Genomic DNA, 16609 nt, shown 5'->3' with positions numbered 1-16609 from the left:
GAGATCTCCCCTCATTTCTGCCTCCTTTGCCGTTACAACAATCCCGGCTCCGTAGAGAGCCAACGAGGACACGACCCAGAGCGCGCTTTAGCTCAAGGAAGCGTCGCAGGGTCACAGATTTGGGGGAACCCCGGGGAAAAGGACTGAGGCAAAGCCGCCGCTGGTCTCCGACAAGATATGGGAGGGGGAGGGGAAATGGGAGAGGGGAAAGGAGGGAGGGAAGAAGAAACGCTCAGAAAGGCAGAATTCTTCGTAGGAATTATCTTTTCCCTCCTCTCACCCGACAGCCTGCCTATTTCCAAAGGAAAAAAAAAAGCGTGTTGAGTACGTTCTGGATTACTCATAAGACCTTTTTTTTCCTTCCGGGCGCAAAACCGTGAGCTGGATTTATAATCGCCCTATAAAGCTCCAGAGGCGGTCAGGCACCTGCAGAGGAGCCCCGCCGCTCCGCCGACGAGCTGCCCCCGCGAGCAACGGCCTCGTGATTTCCCCGCGGATCCGGTCCCCGCCTCCCCACTCTGCCCCCGCCTACCCCGAAGCCGTGCAGCCGCCTCTTCGAATCTCTCTCTTCTCCTGGCGCTCGCGTGCGAGACGGAACTAGCGAGAACGAGGAAGCAGCTGGAGGTGACGCCGGGCAGATTACGCCTGTCAGGGCCGAGCCGAGCCGAGCGGATCGCTGGGCGCTGTGCAGAGGAAAGGCGGGAGTGCCCGGCTCGCTGTGGCCGAGCCGAGGTGGGTAAGCGAGCGACCACCTGGACTTCCCAGCGCCCAACCGTGTCTGTTCAGCCAGGTCCTCTCCGCCCTCGGCTTCTCAACCAACCCCATCCCCGGCGCCGGCCACCCACCCTCCCGAAATGAGTGCTTCCTGCCCGCCCTAGTCCCTGCTCTCCACGGGTGCGCTGCGCAGGGACCCCCCACCCCCCCCGCCCTCGTCACTCTTCTTATCTCTGCCCGCCGGATTCACGCCCCGGGGACGCACAGAGGCTGAGGCTCTACTTGAAGTGGGGCAACAGCGATTTTCCCTTGAGCTTCCATGCTGCCAGCGCCTGTCCCTCCAAAGGGCGCCTGGCCAGCAGCAGCCAAAGGCGCTACTAGGAGCGGTAACCTGTTACTTTCCCAGCGGCCGTGGTCGACCCGCTGCCCGTGTTGCTGTGCGAGTGCGCGCGCGGGGCTAGGTGTGAGGTCGGAGGGAGGGTGTGGAGGCGATAGCCGATGGGTGCTTCTCTGCGGGGTCCTCGATCTACCCAGATTCTCCCGCACCCTCTGTCCCAGGGCCTTCGGGCGCCATCGCGCCAGCGCCGAGAGTAGAGCAGGGGCGCCGCGCAAGATCTTTGTCCGCCGCCTCCTGCGCGCTGCGCGCAAGTTCGTTTCCCCGGTGACGATCCCCATTCTTACCTACCCCACCCTCTCTGGATCTGCACCGCGAGGAATCTGGGGTCCTCGAGGGGCTAGGTACAGGAGAAACGCTGAAACCGGACCGAAACCTCTCCCTAGGCTTAGCCATGGCTAAAAACCTGTAGGGATAAGAGGGAGACAAGCAAGGTTCCGACTCGCTGCTTTCTGGCTGTCTGGAGTGCAAGGTGACTGTGGTTCCTTTCTGGCCGAGTCCGCGGGAGAACATAAAAATATGGGCCATTTTCCCCCTCTCACCTTGTCTCACCAAAGTCCCTGATCCCCGGAGCAGTTAGTGTCTTTTTTTCCAAGGAATTAGCCAGACACAACAACGGGAACCAGACACCGAACCAGACATGCCCGCCCCGTGCGCCCTCCCCCCGCTGGCCCGCACGCCGGTGCTGAGTGCCCAATGGGGCTTGTAGCGGCTCGGCTGGAAAATCTCTCACTGAGCGCTCCCCTGTACTCCTAGCCCAGTCCCCCACACCCCCGCGTCTTGTACTGGCCTTGGACCCCCCACCTTGACCCTGCCTCGTGTCGGCGCTTCACTCTAGGTCGCGCCGATGCACCGCCAGACTCGAGACCGCCCCAGGGCTACGCTGCCCGCTCCCCAGTACCGGAGCTAACGTGCACGTCTGTCCGCTGCCCCTACCCCAGTGCACCCCGACCAGGCAGGCTCGCTGCCCTTCCTCCCTCTTGTCTCTCCAGCGCCGGATCTTCAAGAGGAGTCGTCCGCGCCCCCGGTTGCTCAGTCCCTCCAGTGTGCAGGACCCCGGAAGTCCTCCCCGCACAGCTCTTGCTTCTCTTTGCAGCCTGTTTCTGCGCCGGACCAGTCGAGGACCCCGGACAGTAGAGGCCCCGGGACGACCGAGCTGATGGCGTCTTCGACCCCATCTTCGTCTGCAACCTCCTCGAACGCGGGAGCGGACCCCAATACCACTAACCTGCGCCCCACAAGTAGGTCCCGCCCCAATTTTCTTTCAAATGAACTGCGGGGAAGATGGGGGCGCTGGGACGTCGGGAGGCTGAGCTGGCGGAAAGGGAAGAGGGAGCGCGGAGATAATGGAGGCTGGGAAATGAATGGGGCTCTGACCGGGTCCCTGCCAGAGGTCATTTGCCTGTCAGGGACGCTAGGTGACTTCCAGGGCACCGGAAAGCGAGGACCACGCAAGGTCCGAGTGGCGGCGATCGTTGAGGGCTTCGCGGCGGAGGAGGGGCGCGCAGCCAGTGTCGTTTTTATTCTGTTGTGTGTGGTTTCTTTGCTTCGTGGGACGACAGGGGTCAGGGCAGGGGGCGGAATGAAGAGCTGGGAGCCCCAGCAGGAATAAAAATTTTCAGTCCCCGGTTTTCGTTGAGCCAAGATCTAACCTCCTCCTTTCCCCCTGCGCTGTGCTCAAAGTCTGTAATCAGCGGAAATTTGGACGTTAATTGCAGCGTTTAGAAAACTCAGGGTCCCTAATTGCTCCAAATTTGCATCAAGCTATTGACGAGTTAGGGAGAAGCCAGGGGCGGGAAAGGTGCATAAAACTGAGACTGAGCCTTGACATTCCATACAATTAATTACATCTCAGAGACATAAATAAATAAATAAAGCGGGGAACGGGCAGCATTCTGAGTGGCAAGAGATGGGGAACTGGGAGGGGGCAAGAAGATTTATCATAGAGAGGAGAGTACACCTCTCTCCTTACCCCAGGCAAGAGATCTATCAGGAGGTGACATGTCCCGAAAAGAGAGAAAGAAAAGAGAACCCAGATTAAAGAGGGAGGAGGATTTATGCTTCCCTGTCTTAAGTGCTACAGGCTCCTCAACCCATTTCCAGAATCTATCTTTAATTTTATTTCCTACCTCTGTAAAGGCTTGAGATGAGAAAATTGTTTTTCTTTCTCCTTGTTGGAGTGAAGAAGTGTCTCCTGACCCCACCCCCCTAAAAAAACTATCAGCTTCAGACTGTAAGGGTTCCCGCTCCCCTCTTTATTTATTTTGTTTCTGAGATGTAATTAATTACATGAATTTCCAGAATTTGTATACAGAAAGGGCTTAAGAAGGACAATGTGGTTACAGGGAGTGCTTATTGATGCGCTTTTATAGCACTTTATATTTGAGAAAATAACTATCCTCATCAACGAGGTGGGGATTATTACCGGAAAGCCCCTTTAGACGCTGGCATTGGTTCCCGGGCAGGAGGTCCTGTGTTAAGTCCTCAGGTCTCATTCCAGTTTCCTTTGCAGCTCCCTCTTCCCGCCACCCAGGAGGGATACAATTACCCACACAACAAAGAGGGGCTCAGGAGAGTCGCCAGCCCTGGTAGCATATGAACCAGGCACAGGGGTTGGAGCTGGTCAGGGCAGGGTGGGAGGAACGCCAGGCCTGCCCTCATTTGTGTGTTGCTTTAGCCTTGATGGATTTCTTTTCCGACGCTTTCCACATTTCCCACCCCCTTTTGCCGCCTGGGGGTGGGAGTGGGGGGTTAGCAAGCAGTTGTGTTAATTTACCCTCCACTTCCGTTGCGCCTACTTCCCGGTGGCCGCCAGTCGCCGGTGCAAATGCCCAGTCACAGATAGGAGACCCAACAGACGCGATGACCTGAATCCGCACGTGGCCTGGTTTGCCTCGAAGCTACAAAAGAGAGCCGGAGACCCTGCTGTGAAAGAGCAAGCAGCACGAGTCCCAGGCACACTGTTGCGGGCCCTTAGCCTAGCTACGGCATCCGCACCCCAGGCTTCACAGGAGCGCTGGGCGCTCTATCCACTCTCACCCTCCCTTGCAGACAATACCCTTGCCCACCGAGCTAGCTCCACTTCTCTGCCCCTTTAGAGTATCCTGGGAGGTGGCCTTAGTGCAGGCAACCTTAGGCACTCTCTTGTTCTAGCAACCGTTGGGTGGGACTTGGAGCCCTCCTTGTCCTCAACCACTGGGTCTTCCCGACCCTTGCTACATCAAAGGGGCTCTCTCGCTTGCTCTCCCCATCTCCCTTTCCCTTTCATTGCAGCCCCCAATTTTGAAAGGCAGTGCAATGTATCTGACCTCCAACTTCCCTGCCGAGTGACCTTGGAAAACTCATGTAACCTCTCTGAGCCTCGATGTTTTTTCTTTGTCAAATGACCCTTAGATCAACACTCCTGCCAGTTTCATAGGACTGTTACGAGAATTAGATGAGATGATGTTTAAAGTGAAAGTACTTTATCAGGTCCAAATAGCTCTTTATCCGCCAGGTATTATTAGGTTTCGCTTTTGCACTGATTTCCTGTCTGTCACTGGAACTCCATCTGTGAGATGTCTCACCGATGTCAGGCTGTTTCTTCTCCCCGCTGGGGCTCTGTTGTGCTTCGGGTTTAATTGATGTCACTCTCCTTATCGCCTGCAACACTTGTGTGAAGCTGAAGGCACCAGGAAGGGTAGGGTAAGGGATGGGAGTGCTTGGAGAGCTTTGCTTTGAGAGATTGGAAGGGGATTTCGTGCTGGGCTCACCACACCAGCTCGCTTGGGGGCTTAGCGGGTATGGGGCTGCTTTCCACGCTTCTTGCTGGAAGTTGAGCCCCGAAGGCAGCAGGTAGACCTTGAGGGGTTTGAGAACAGCCTGGAAAAGAAGGAAAATCCAGCAGCACCTCCACCCTCAGTTGTGACTCAGAGGAAGGGTGCTTGATTCCATTTACCTGTGCCTGCTCCAGACCCAAGATGTCAGAGGGAAGGGTTAATGAGAGGCAGGTTGGGAAAAGGGGCCAGGGATGAGGAGCCGAGGCGCACTATTGTCTTCCCCACTCCCCAGTCTGAGTGAAGAGCAGCCATGCGAGCCCGATCATCTAGTCAAATACTATTTTTCACCCAATTAATTCTTGAACTCTTCTGCGACCCCATTTCATGCCAGTTTATTTTAAGCTGCCACTAGGCTGGAGACCCGCCAAGAAATTATGAGACGTTTCGGTCCCAGATGCCTGTGTTCCCTTTCTGGGCTGCTGTGGTCGCCCTTTGAGTCTGCCGGGCCTGGCCAGTGGGTGTTGGGCAGTTTGAGTCTGCGGAGCCCTGGCCCTTTCCGTGTGGGTCAGCCTTCACCCAACTCTGACCCCACCTCCGGGCCTGCCGGGTGGGGGTCGCTTGGGGGCCCGGAGGGGTGCTGGGTGCCCCACCTCTCAGAGACACCGTTCTATATTTGAAGCCAGGAACAAGAAGGGAGTATGATGGGGGCTCAGAGGGTATGCCTGTTGGCTCACAGATTTGGCTCCTAGCTCCTTTCAGGAAGGAGCTTTTAATGAAGAGCTCCGGCAAAGACCTCATCCTTCCCCAAGAAAACCATTGCCCTCCACCCATTTCCCCACGGTCAGAGCCTCCCTGACCGCACCTCTCTCCCTCTCTCTCGTCCTAGCGTACGATACCTGGTGCGGCGTGGCCCATGGATGCACCAGAAAACTGGGGCTCAAGATCTGCGGTAAGTGACAGGGCCCGCTGGGGCCCGGCTGGGCGGCAAGGCGCGCAGACCTTTTGGGCTTGGGAGACCGGGACGCAAGCAGAGGGGGATCCCGGCTCTTGGGTCTGATTTTCTAATGTAATTACAGCCAGCACAGCCAGCGACGACGCTCCCCTACAGGCCCTCACCCTCCTCTGCCCGCCCCAGACCCTGTCCCCAGGGGTCTTTTCCTCTGGAGTCCCCAATCCCCAGGACCCCATGGAGCGAACGCCGAGTGTCCTGCCTGGGCGCAAAAGCGGGAGGAAGGCGCCCCCACGCGGCAACACCACTTTCCTAGCCCCGTGCGCAAGCAGCTCCCACCCGGTGCTGTGCACTTTGCCTGCGCGTCCCAAAGGTTGCGTAGAAAAGGTGAACTGATCTGGCTTGCTGGAGAGCAGACCAAAGGCGCGGTATCTGCCTAAAGCTGTAGCTGACACGTCTCCCCCGTCCCCTACATCATCGCCTACCCCTCACTCGCACCTCCACCCGCGGTTGGGTCACATTGAAAGTGGTATCTCCACCTTGAGGGGTTTTGCCCTGAGATGTCATAACGGATTCAAGTTTCTTTGGGGCTTCGGAGGCTAGGGAAAAGGATTGCCTGGAGCCCTCCATGACCTCCCCGGGGGAGGCACGAGGGTTTGCCTGGCGTATCCTTGAAGGCGACGAAGGAAGGGAAAGGGGACGAGCAGAGACAAGGAGTCGCAGGGGGCGAAAGGACCGGGCAGTGCCGAATGAGATTTGCCGGGAAGGAAAAAAATAGATCAGGGAGCTGGAGAGGAGAAAGAACTGCTCTTTGGAGACAGGAGGGTCTGAAATGAAAACGCCCAAGGGATGGAGTTTTTTTTTTTTTTTTTTTTTTAAGGAAAAAGGGAGATTTGTTCGAAGGGACACAGCTGAGTGACTCCGGCTGAACAATAAGGACTTGCTTTCCTTGCTACATTTCACCATCTAAAATTCTCTAGCCTTATCGGGCCAGAAAATACGGATGTCCCCGGGCAGAGGTTGGAGAGGCGGGGGAAGATTAACGAGGGGCTTATTAAAGAGCCATCCGTCAGCTGCTGCACGCGGGAGATAGCGGCAGAGCAGGCGCAGGACACGCCCGCCCGCCCGCCCCAGCCCCGGAGCGTCGAAAGCCGCCTGCCGCCTGGGTGCTCTCTGCACCTGATCTTCCCAGCCTCCCTGGGTCCTGGGGCGAGGGCGGTGACAGTTTGCAGTCAGAGCAGAGCAGCCGCTTTGGGGAATTACTCCCTTCCCTGCTTGGCTGCGCCGCGCCTTCCCTGCGTTTCTGGGGCTCTCTCCTCTAGACCCTGGGACTTGGCGTTTACCGAGGAAGGGGCGCTGGATTCCTAGACCCAGCCATTTTCCACCGAAAGCCCAGCCCAGCCCTGCCGCCGGGTGGCCTGGGGGTTTGGCCTTCTCCCCAGCGCGGGACGCCCGCCCGTGGGGCGAGGCCAGGGCTGCATCCCTGTGCTGGGGAGGCCGCAGGCTGGAGCTTTGTTCTATAAATAGCCCCGTTCCACTCCCACCCCCACCTTCACTCCCACCTCCACCCCCACCCTGCCGCCATTCTGGGCTTAATGGCCCGTTTCGCGCCAGGTCCCTTCGGCGCTCGGCTTCTGCAGCCGTCATTGTCATGCAGCCGGGCAGGCAGAACTGAGCGAGCCCTGGGCTCCCGCCGCAGCCGAGGACAGGGTAGGGGCAGGCTCTGGGTGAGGGCTCCTTACCCGCGACGCCTGACCTGCTGAGGGTAGGGGGCAGCCCTCATTCACTCCCATCCTGCCCCCTACTGTCCCCTGCTCCTCTGGCTGCAGGCGCTCCACTTCCGCGGGAATAAAAGGTCTAAGTGCTTCTTATGGGGACATACCCGACAAGTTCAGAAAGGGTAAAGAGGAGGGAAAGAATGGGGCTTCGCTGGGTCCGGAAATAGGGAACCAACCTGGAGTTGGCCTCAAATCCCCCTCCCCCACTGTCAGCCAAAGCCAGAAGGGAGAGCTCCTGGGGGCTACAGTCCTCAGAGTTTCCTCCCTGTTTCTGCTCCCCACAATCCAAGGTAGTCTGTTGAGGAGAAATTGCCTTGGGCTAAAATGCTCTGCTTTTGGGGTCACAGGTTAGGAGGCTTCCCATTAGGTTTGATTCTGAAAGAAAACGAAACACTAAGATTTATTTTCCATACCTTGAGACAACTTTGGCTTTCCATTTTAAGCTAGTGGAAGCAGAGTGCAGTCTTTGGTGTTGGCCCTAGGTAGGTTCACAGCTCCTTGCCTTCCTACACACACACACACACACACACACACAACTCCCTTCATCCCTGGAGGGATGGACCTGGAGGGTCCCTTCTTGACTTGACACCATCCAGGTTGGTTTGCCCTTTCACATTAAGAGAGCAGAGGAACTCGTGGTCCCCTTCCCACTTCCAAACCTATTGCCCTGGATGACTCTCAGAAGCACCCTCAGTGCCTTGCCAAAATATTCAACCCCCACTCACTCTCCCCCTGCCCTTCCCCAAAAGCCATGGAATGAAGCTGCAAGGAAGGCCCTGGGCCCCACTAGTGGTAGGTACCCTTAGCTCTGGAGGCAGAATCCTCCAGGGAGAATAATCAGCTAGAAGAAACCCATGGTCTTGCCAAGAGCTGGAAAGTGGCTGTAGGCATGGTGGCATGACCTAAATACGATGAGTTGCAGGGATCCCTAAGTTCTGACTCCGGGCTCTGCTAACTTCCCAGGGTGTCCTTGGGCTTCCATCACTTATCTCTTGCTGCCAATTACAGCCCCTGAGCTGTTTTATTTAGCCTACACTGTGTGTGTGTGTGTGTGTGTGTGTGTGTGTGTGTGTGTGTGTGTGTGTGTATAATTTTGTATCAAGTGCCAAACCTTAAAAATAGAGAGATTTCAAGTGTTCTCTTTTTCTGGTTTCTCTTGAAAAAAACGGGGGGTGGGGAATGGCGGCGGGGGAACATGGCAGGTGCTGTTAGCCAATGAAAATCAGAAAAAGAGGTCATGGTGGCTCACATCTGTAATCCCAACACTTTGGGAGGCCAAGGTGGTAGGATCATTTGAGGCCAGGAGTTTGAGACTAGCCGGAGTAACATAGGGAGACCCCATCTCTACAAAAACTTTTTAAAAATTAGCCAGGTGTGGTGGCCACACCTGCAGAGTAGCTGCAGTCCTACTACTCAAGAGGATGAGGCAGGAGGATCACTTGAGCCCAGGAGTTTGAGATTACAATGAGCTATGATGGCGCCACTACACTCCAGTCTGGACCATAGCAATAGAGTATGACCCTGTCTCAAACAAAAACAAAAAATGAAAAAGAGCCCCTCCGTCTATGCATATGCAATTCCATGTCATAGCTTGCTGAACAGAGAATATGCTGAGCTTCAGCTCCCACATGCCCTGTTGGCCATAGGTGCTTATGCCATGCACAGCTCAAAGCCCCACTTGGCAACAACTGGCTGGAGCCAGATGCTTTCTAGCTACACATACATGTGCACACATGCACACGCACATACACATACACACTCTCTCACTGGGCCCCATAAGCCTTTGAGTTTGGCAGCAGGGGTGAGGAACCCACAGCAGGAGCTCCCCTCAGCTCAGAGGTGGAGTCATGACTTCTTCCCTTGCAGCTGGCCAGTGTGCTAGCACCCAACCAAACACAACTGCAGCTTTGCCTCTCCTCTGCTTTCCTCTTTGCCTCTAAGAATGTAGAGCTCTGTCACCAGTTATTCACAGGCTTAAAGTAGGTCCTCGAGCAAGAGGGAGTACAGTTGGCTTCATTCTCTGGGGCCCCTTCTTACAGGACCCCTTGCTAGCCAGGGAAATTGTCAAGGCACTGACCTCCATGTCATCCACCACCTCTTCATCCTTGGAGAAGCAGCTCCTTCCAGGGCCTCTCAGAGCCAAGGGAGGCCTGGATCACCTACCTTTCTGAGGATCCCAGTATTTTAGAAAACAAACACCTTCCTAAATGAAGTGAAAGACATGACAATGTATATTACATGTTTAGACTAGCAAATTAATTGTTTTTAACATAAATTATAATGCAGTGTAAGTGTGCTATTCATAAAATAATTACAGGATTTAGAGAGGATTCTGATTCCTAGTACATTACTGGAAGTGCAGCCCAAGGAATGGGATGCAGGTTTAAAGCTGTGTCATAGGGCTGGGCACGGTGGTTCGCACCTGTAATCCCAGCACTTTGGGAGGCCGAGACAGTGGATCATCTGAGGTCAGGAGTTTGAGACCAGCCTGACCAACATGGTGAAACCCCTGTCTCTACTAAAAATACACGAATTAGTGAGGCATGGTGGTGGATGCCTATAATCCCAACTACTCAGGAGGCTGAGGCATGAGAATCACTTGAACCTGGGAGATGGAGGTTGTGGTGAGCCAAGACCATGCCACTGCACTCCAGCCTGGGTGACAGAGTGAGACTCCGTCTCAAAAAAAAAAAAAAAAAAAAAGCTGTGGCATAATGATCATCCGTCAGCCTCATCAGGGCATCTCTGGGAGAGCCTATGTCAAAACCTCAAGCCGAGTTTCTGCTTCCTGCAGCTGCCCAGAGGGAAGGGGCTTCAAGGTGGGGAGACTCAGGGAGTGAGTCAGAAGACTAACCAGACATCAGGGACAACAGAGTGGCGTTTCTGCTGGGTAGGACCTCACTGCATGAGGCCACATGGGTTTGATCTTTCAAGTCTGGCAAATTCCACAGCTCAATGTTCTGGGACAAGGGGAGCAGTCTCAGAGTTCAGGTGCCATCTGATCCTGCATCCCTCTGGCAAATGAGCGCTGGCTCCTGGTTCTGGACTTTGAAGATTTGGAGGAGGAATTCAGGAAGTAGGCAAAGAGATATGGAAAAGGATACAACCCCATCTTTATACCCAAGTATAAAGCTCTATTATAGTGTATTTACCCCCTTCTCATGTCCTTTGGGCTTTAGTGATAAATGTAAAAGGTGCTGGGAACAACAAAAACCTTGGTGCCTCTGCTTTCCCATTCTTCCCTCCAGAAATAGCCCCTGGCTCCCTTGTGTGGGAGGATTCTAATCACCGCAGCCTTCCCATGCATCCCTCCATCTCCCACCCATCACAGTTGAATTGTAGTCCTGGGAAGCAAAGCTGAATTCTCCAGATTAACTTGCCTTTTTGCACCTCTTGGGACTTTCTTCCAAGTCTGCCTTGTGACACGTGTGACTCTCCAAGGATCTCAGTATTTACAGAGACAGCTTTGGGGTCACTAGAAGCTTGGAACATTTTTCTTTTCAGTGTATTGCAATTTGGGATAAGACTAAGGCTGAATTGAAGGAGGAGAAGCCAAGGGAAAGAGCAGGTGTGCGGGCCAGGAGCCCCACAGGGGACGGTGGAGATGTGGAGGGGAGTGTGCTCCACGCTGGCAGGTTCTCCTGCCCTTTTGGCTCAACTCTCCTTCCCCATTTGCTGCTGGAGTTTGTCCTGCTGGCCTCAGGCAGAAGAACTTTCCACTCCCTCTGAGGGGTGATGAGGCACTGAGAATCCCGCCCTGGGCTCAGATCCTTCCTGTCATCTCTGTGGAGTTCTTGGATGACTATTTTTATTCCAGCATTGGTCAACATCTGCCAGGCTTGTAGGCTCCTAGAGGGCAGGGGATCTGTTTCACTCAGCTTTATCGGTCTCCCATCCTAGATGCTTAGCAAAGTGCTTTTGTATAACAGGTGCTCAATAAGTACTTGTAGAATTAAATGGCAACATACTTAAGATTGAAGCTTTTTTTGTCTTACAATACCTTTATTTGAGGAGAGGGGGTGGTACAAGAAAAGCTGCATTCAGGTTTGCATTCAGAAAAATACCACTTATGTTCAACCCTGTGAGCATTACCTGGTGCTGGAGGAAAGTGTCTGCCTGAATCCTCATTGTTGGACCTCACTCCTTCTCCTTCTGCCGTCCTCACCCCTCCTCCTTCTGCTGTCCTCCCTCTGCAGTCCTCACCCCCCTCCCTCTGCAGTCCTCACCTTCCTTCCTCTGCTGTCCTCATCCCCCTCCCTCTGCTGTCCTCATCCTCCTCCCTCTGCTGTCCTCACCCTCCTCCCTCTGCTGTCCTTACCCCTCTTCTTCCCTCTGCGGTCCTCGCTGTCCTTCTTCTGCTGTCCTCATCCTCCTCCCTCTGCTGTCCTCACCCTCCTCCTCTACTGTCCTCACCCTCCTTCTGCTGTCCTCATCCTCTTCCTTCTGCTGTCCTCACCCTTCTCTCTCTGCTGTCCTCACCCCTCCTCCCTCTGCTGTCCTCACCCCTCCTCTTCTCTCTGCCATCCTCACTTCTCCTCCCTCTGCTGTGCTCACCCCTCCTCTTCCCTTTGCCATCCTCATCTCTCCTCCCTCTGCTGTCCTTGCCCTCCTCCCTCTGCTGTCCTTGCCCTCCTCTGTCTGCTGTCCTCACCCTCTTCCCCTGCTGTCTTCATCTTCCTGCCTCTGCTGTCCCCACCCTCCTCCCTCTGCTGTCCTCACCCCTCCTCTTCCCTCCACGGTCCTTGCTGTCCTCCCTCTGCTGTCCTCCCTCTCCTCCCTCTGCTGTCCTCACCTCTGCTGTCCTCTGCTGTCCTCACCCTCCTCCTCTGTTGTCCTCACCCTCCTCCTCTGTTGTCCTCACCCTCCTCTCTCTGCTGTCCTCACCCTTCTCCCTCTGCTGTCCTCACCCTCCTGCCTCTGCTGTCCTCACCCTCCTCCCTCTGCTGTCCTCACCCCTCCTCTTCCTTCTATTGTTCTCGCCCTCCTCCCTTTGCTGTCCTCACCTCGGCTGTCCTCTGCTGTCCTCACCCTCCTCCTCTGCTGTCCTCAACCTCCTTCTCTGCTGTCCTCACCCTCCTCCCTCTGCTTTCCTCGCCATCTCCCTCTGCTGTCGTCACCCTCCTCCCTCTGTTGTCCTCACCCTCCTCTTCTGCGGTCCTTGCTCTCCTCCTTCTGTGGTCCTCACTGTCCTTCCTCTGCTGTCCTCACCCCTCCTCGTCCCTCTGCCATCCTCACCTCTCCTCCCTCTGCTATCTTCATCCTCCTCCCTCAGCTGTCCTCACCTCTCCTCCTCCCTCTGCTGTCCTCACCCTCCTCCCTCAGCTGTCCTCACCTTTCCTCCTCCCTCTGCTGTTCTCTCCTCTCCTCCTTCTGCTTATACAGCCCATGAACAGTGCTGGCAGCATCTTCTCTGATTGTGTCCCCTCCTTTAAAGCCCTATCCTGGGGCTGGTCACTGGAGTGGAAGCTGTCCAACTTACTTAATTGTGAGTTCACTGTCACATTCAGAGAGGAGAATGGGCTTCACTTACTGTTTTTCTCTCTTGCATGACTGGGTCTTTGCCACTGATGACACTTGGCACTGCCCCCCTCCCTGCCTGAAGGCGAGCGGTGCCAGAGCCACTATATTTAAAACGCAGACACTCACTTCTCTTCTCAGAAGAAACAAGAGACCTGCTTGGAGAGTTAATTCGCTCCGCAGCTGACCCTCAGGGGCTGGGCAGTTTGCAGCACTCTCTCTGACCAGCTTTTTGTGCCATAGGCTTCCTGCAAAGGACCAACAGCCTGGAAGAGAAGAGTCGCCTTGTGAGTGCCTTCAAGGAGAGGCAGTCCTCCAAGAACCTGCTTTCCTGTGAAAACAGCGACGGAGATGCCCGCTTCCGGCGCACAGAGACAGACTTCTCCAACCTGTTTGCTAGAGGTAGCGCCTGCCCCACTCCCACCCCATGCTAGCCAGTAGATTTCTTATTTGAGTTTCTTGACTTTTTCCCGCAATTTTACTTCTTTTATCAAGAAATGTCATTATTCTCTCTGAACCCACAAGAAACTGCTTTTCTGACTTTGGGGGAATATAACTGACTCCCTCTCTCCCTGCTGCCCAGGTCTCCATCATTTTAGAAACTGGATGAGGGCAGTCAATAAAAGTCAACTCTAAAGACACTCGAGGGAACAAATATGCATTCATAGACTCTCAGAGTCAAAGGAACCTTACATATAAGAAAATCTAATGATTTCCTTAATAACATTTATCCTGCAAGATTGGCCACACACATACACACAAAATCACACTGTGGGAAGTTGCATGCTGAGCCTCGTAACCGAGTGCCCTGGAACTTGTTTTCCTTTCGGAGATGTTTCACTAACCCCTGCTGCCTCATAACTCTCATCTCAGGAGGTGCTTTACCAGTCTCTCCCAAACAGCTCACAGGTAGATCCACCGCCATCCCCTTCCGTGAACTTCCCACAGGGCCACAGAAGGCAGACCAGAGTGTTAAACAATATGTCCCTAAAACCCTGGAGCTAACCCAGGGAGTCACAGAGAGTATCGTGCACAGCTGCACAGCCTGCCTATGAGCTACAGAATTGGGCCCCTACAGCTTTTTTCCCTGCCTAACCTCTAGCTTGACTACTGCAGAGCCTGAAACCCAGAGTCACCTCTGGATATCTCAAAGTCCAGGCCCAAAAGGATGAGGTCAAGGAAGAGGCAGGGGTTCCCTGTCCCACCTTCTTGAGCCCCATCTTCCAGCTCCAGTTTCCTGTCTAAGGACACCGCCAAGAACCACCCTCATCAGGGGGGACCTCAGGCTCTACCCACAGAGGACTTACCCTCTGATGCCAACAAACCAAGCACATCACAACACTAAACCAGATGGACAGGGACACATCTGGTCCCAGGGGAGCACGACAGATGCCCTCTCCATCACACTCCTCACAGATGCCCATTCAATCGGCAGATGACAACCACAGTCACAGGTTGTTCAGGGCATCTCAGAGCACTTCCTTCCATGTCTGAGCAGCCTGTCAGAAAGGCCGCGAACCCCCAGGAAAACGTGCAAAACTTCTGTGCATGTGCATTTTTCTGGGGTATGTGCATTTTTCTGGGGATGTGGTACATCAGATTCTCAGTGCACATACATATCCCGGAATGAAATCAGGCCTATACAGATAGCATGATTAATATTTGGGGTCTCTGGGCTGAAGAAATCTAGATATGAGTCAGGTGATAACCATTCATTGCTCTCCCCAATTCAGATCTGCTTCCGGCTAAGAACGGGGAGGAACAAACTGTGCAATTCCTCCTGGAAGTGGTGGACATACTCCTCAACTATGTCCGCAAGACATTTGATCGCTCCACCAAGGTGCTGGACTTCCATCACCCACACCAGTTGCTGGAAGGCATGGAGGGCTTCAACTTGGAGCTCTCTGACCACCCCGAGTCCCTGGAGCAGATCCTGGTTGACTGCAGAGACACCTTGAAGTATGGGGTTCGCACAGGTAAGGGGAAGAATCAGGTAGACAGGTAGTGGCAACTCTGCCCTCCATCTCACCCTTGCCAGTTGTAAGGATATCAAACTCGTGCTGGAGGAAAAACACAGCCCTGGTGAGAGAAGGCGGCAAAGTACCCAGTGACCACAAGAACAAGCTTGGGCAGTAACAGTTGGTGTAGGTACCTGACCCAGGCAAAAGTTCATCAGCATATATCATGGTAAAAGTAGATTAAAAAGATACAAATACTTGGTGCTAGGTCAAGTTCTGTATAAAGAGTTTTCATTCAGGCCAAGCACAATGGCTTATGCCTGTAATCCTAGTACTTTGGGAGGCCAAGGTAGGCAGAACACTTGAGCTCAGGAGTTCGAGACCAGCCTGGGCAACATGGTGAAACCTTATCTCTACAAAAAAAAAAAAAAAAAAAAAAACCATATATATATATATATGTTTTTTTTTTTTTTTTTTTTTTTGAGACGGAGTCTCGCTCTGTCGCCCAGGCTGGAGTGCAGTGGCCGGATCTCAGCTCACTGCAAGCTCCGCCTCCCGGGTTCACGCCATTCTCCTGCCTCAGCCGCCCGAGTAGCTGGGACTACAGGCGCCCGCCACCTCGCCCGGCTAGTTTTTTGTATTTTTTTAGTAGAGACGGGGTTTCACCGTGTTCGCCAGGATGGTCTCAATCTCCTGACCTTGTGATCCGCCCGTCTCGGCCTCCCAAAGTGCTGGGATTACAGGCTTGAGCCACCGCGCCCGGCCTATATGTTATATATGTTTATACACATATGAAAATTAGCTGGGCATGGTTGCATGCACCTGTAGTTCCAGCTACTCAGGAGGCTGAGGCCAAGAGGCAGAAGCTGCAGTGAGCCAAGATCGTGCCACAGCACTTCAGCCTGGGCAACAGATCAAGATCCTATCTCAAAAAAAGAAAAATTTTCATTCTTGGATTTAGGCTATTCACAACCTAAAGAGAGCAGAATGACCCATCCTCTGCTTCTTTTCTTGCCGTCATTTTCAGGTCTATTTCATTCTGATAAATCCTGCCCTTGCCTGTCCCTGACACTAGAGAGAATTGGGCTATTTCCCCTCCCTTTCTGTATTAGTTTCCTAGGAATGCCTTTATAAATGACCACCCATTGGATGGCTCAAAACAAAAGAAATTTGTTCTCTCACAATTCTGGAGGCTAAGAGCTTAAAATCAAGGTGCTGGCTATGGTCTCTCTGATGGCTCTTGGAGAGGATCCACCCTTGCCTCTACCAGCTTCCAGGTGTTGTGGATGATTCCTTGGCATTTGTTGGCTTGTAGATGCATCACTCCAACCTCTGCCTTCACTTCATATGGCTTTCTTCCTGTGTGTGTGTCCAAATTTCCCTCTCCTCATAAGAATGCCAGTCGTTGGATTAAGGCCCACCCCAATCCAGTATGACCTCATCTTAACATGTTTACATCCGCAAAGACCCAATTTCCAAATAAGGTCACATTCACAGGAACCAGGGATTAGGACCTGAACACATCTTTTGGAGGAACACAA

At 53.9% G+C, this 16609-nt stretch overlaps 1 protein-coding gene across 3 annotated transcripts in view; it reads left to right on the top strand.

The window, feature by feature from the left end:
- Positions 1-243: 243 nt before the first annotated feature.
- The window catches only part of GAD1 (glutamate decarboxylase 1), a 46332-nt gene continuing 29966 nt past the window's right edge, over positions 244-16609 (top strand). Inside the window, exons 1-5 of one of the 3 annotated variants that reach the window (XM_010377613.2) lie at positions 244-732; positions 2205-2349; positions 5753-5815; positions 13354-13512; positions 14844-15086. In XM_010377613.2, coding sequence (XP_010375915.1) covers positions 2268-2349; positions 5753-5815; positions 13354-13512; positions 14844-15086 — 547 coding nt within the window. In that variant the 5' untranslated portion in view covers positions 244-732; positions 2205-2267. Of the gene's footprint in view, positions 737-2204; positions 2350-5752; positions 5816-13353; positions 13513-14843; positions 15087-16609 lie in introns of all 3 variants that reach the window. The other 2 variants (XM_010377614.2, XM_030916885.1) reach the window with 2 other exon arrangements.

The sequence above is a fragment of the Rhinopithecus roxellana genome, chromosome 14, assembly GCF_007565055.1.
Source record: "Rhinopithecus roxellana isolate Shanxi Qingling chromosome 14, ASM756505v1, whole genome shotgun sequence".
In the NCBI taxonomy this organism is placed as follows: domain Eukaryota; kingdom Metazoa; phylum Chordata; class Mammalia; order Primates; family Cercopithecidae; genus Rhinopithecus; species Rhinopithecus roxellana.
This window is presented reverse-complemented; position numbering and strand designations above follow the sequence as displayed.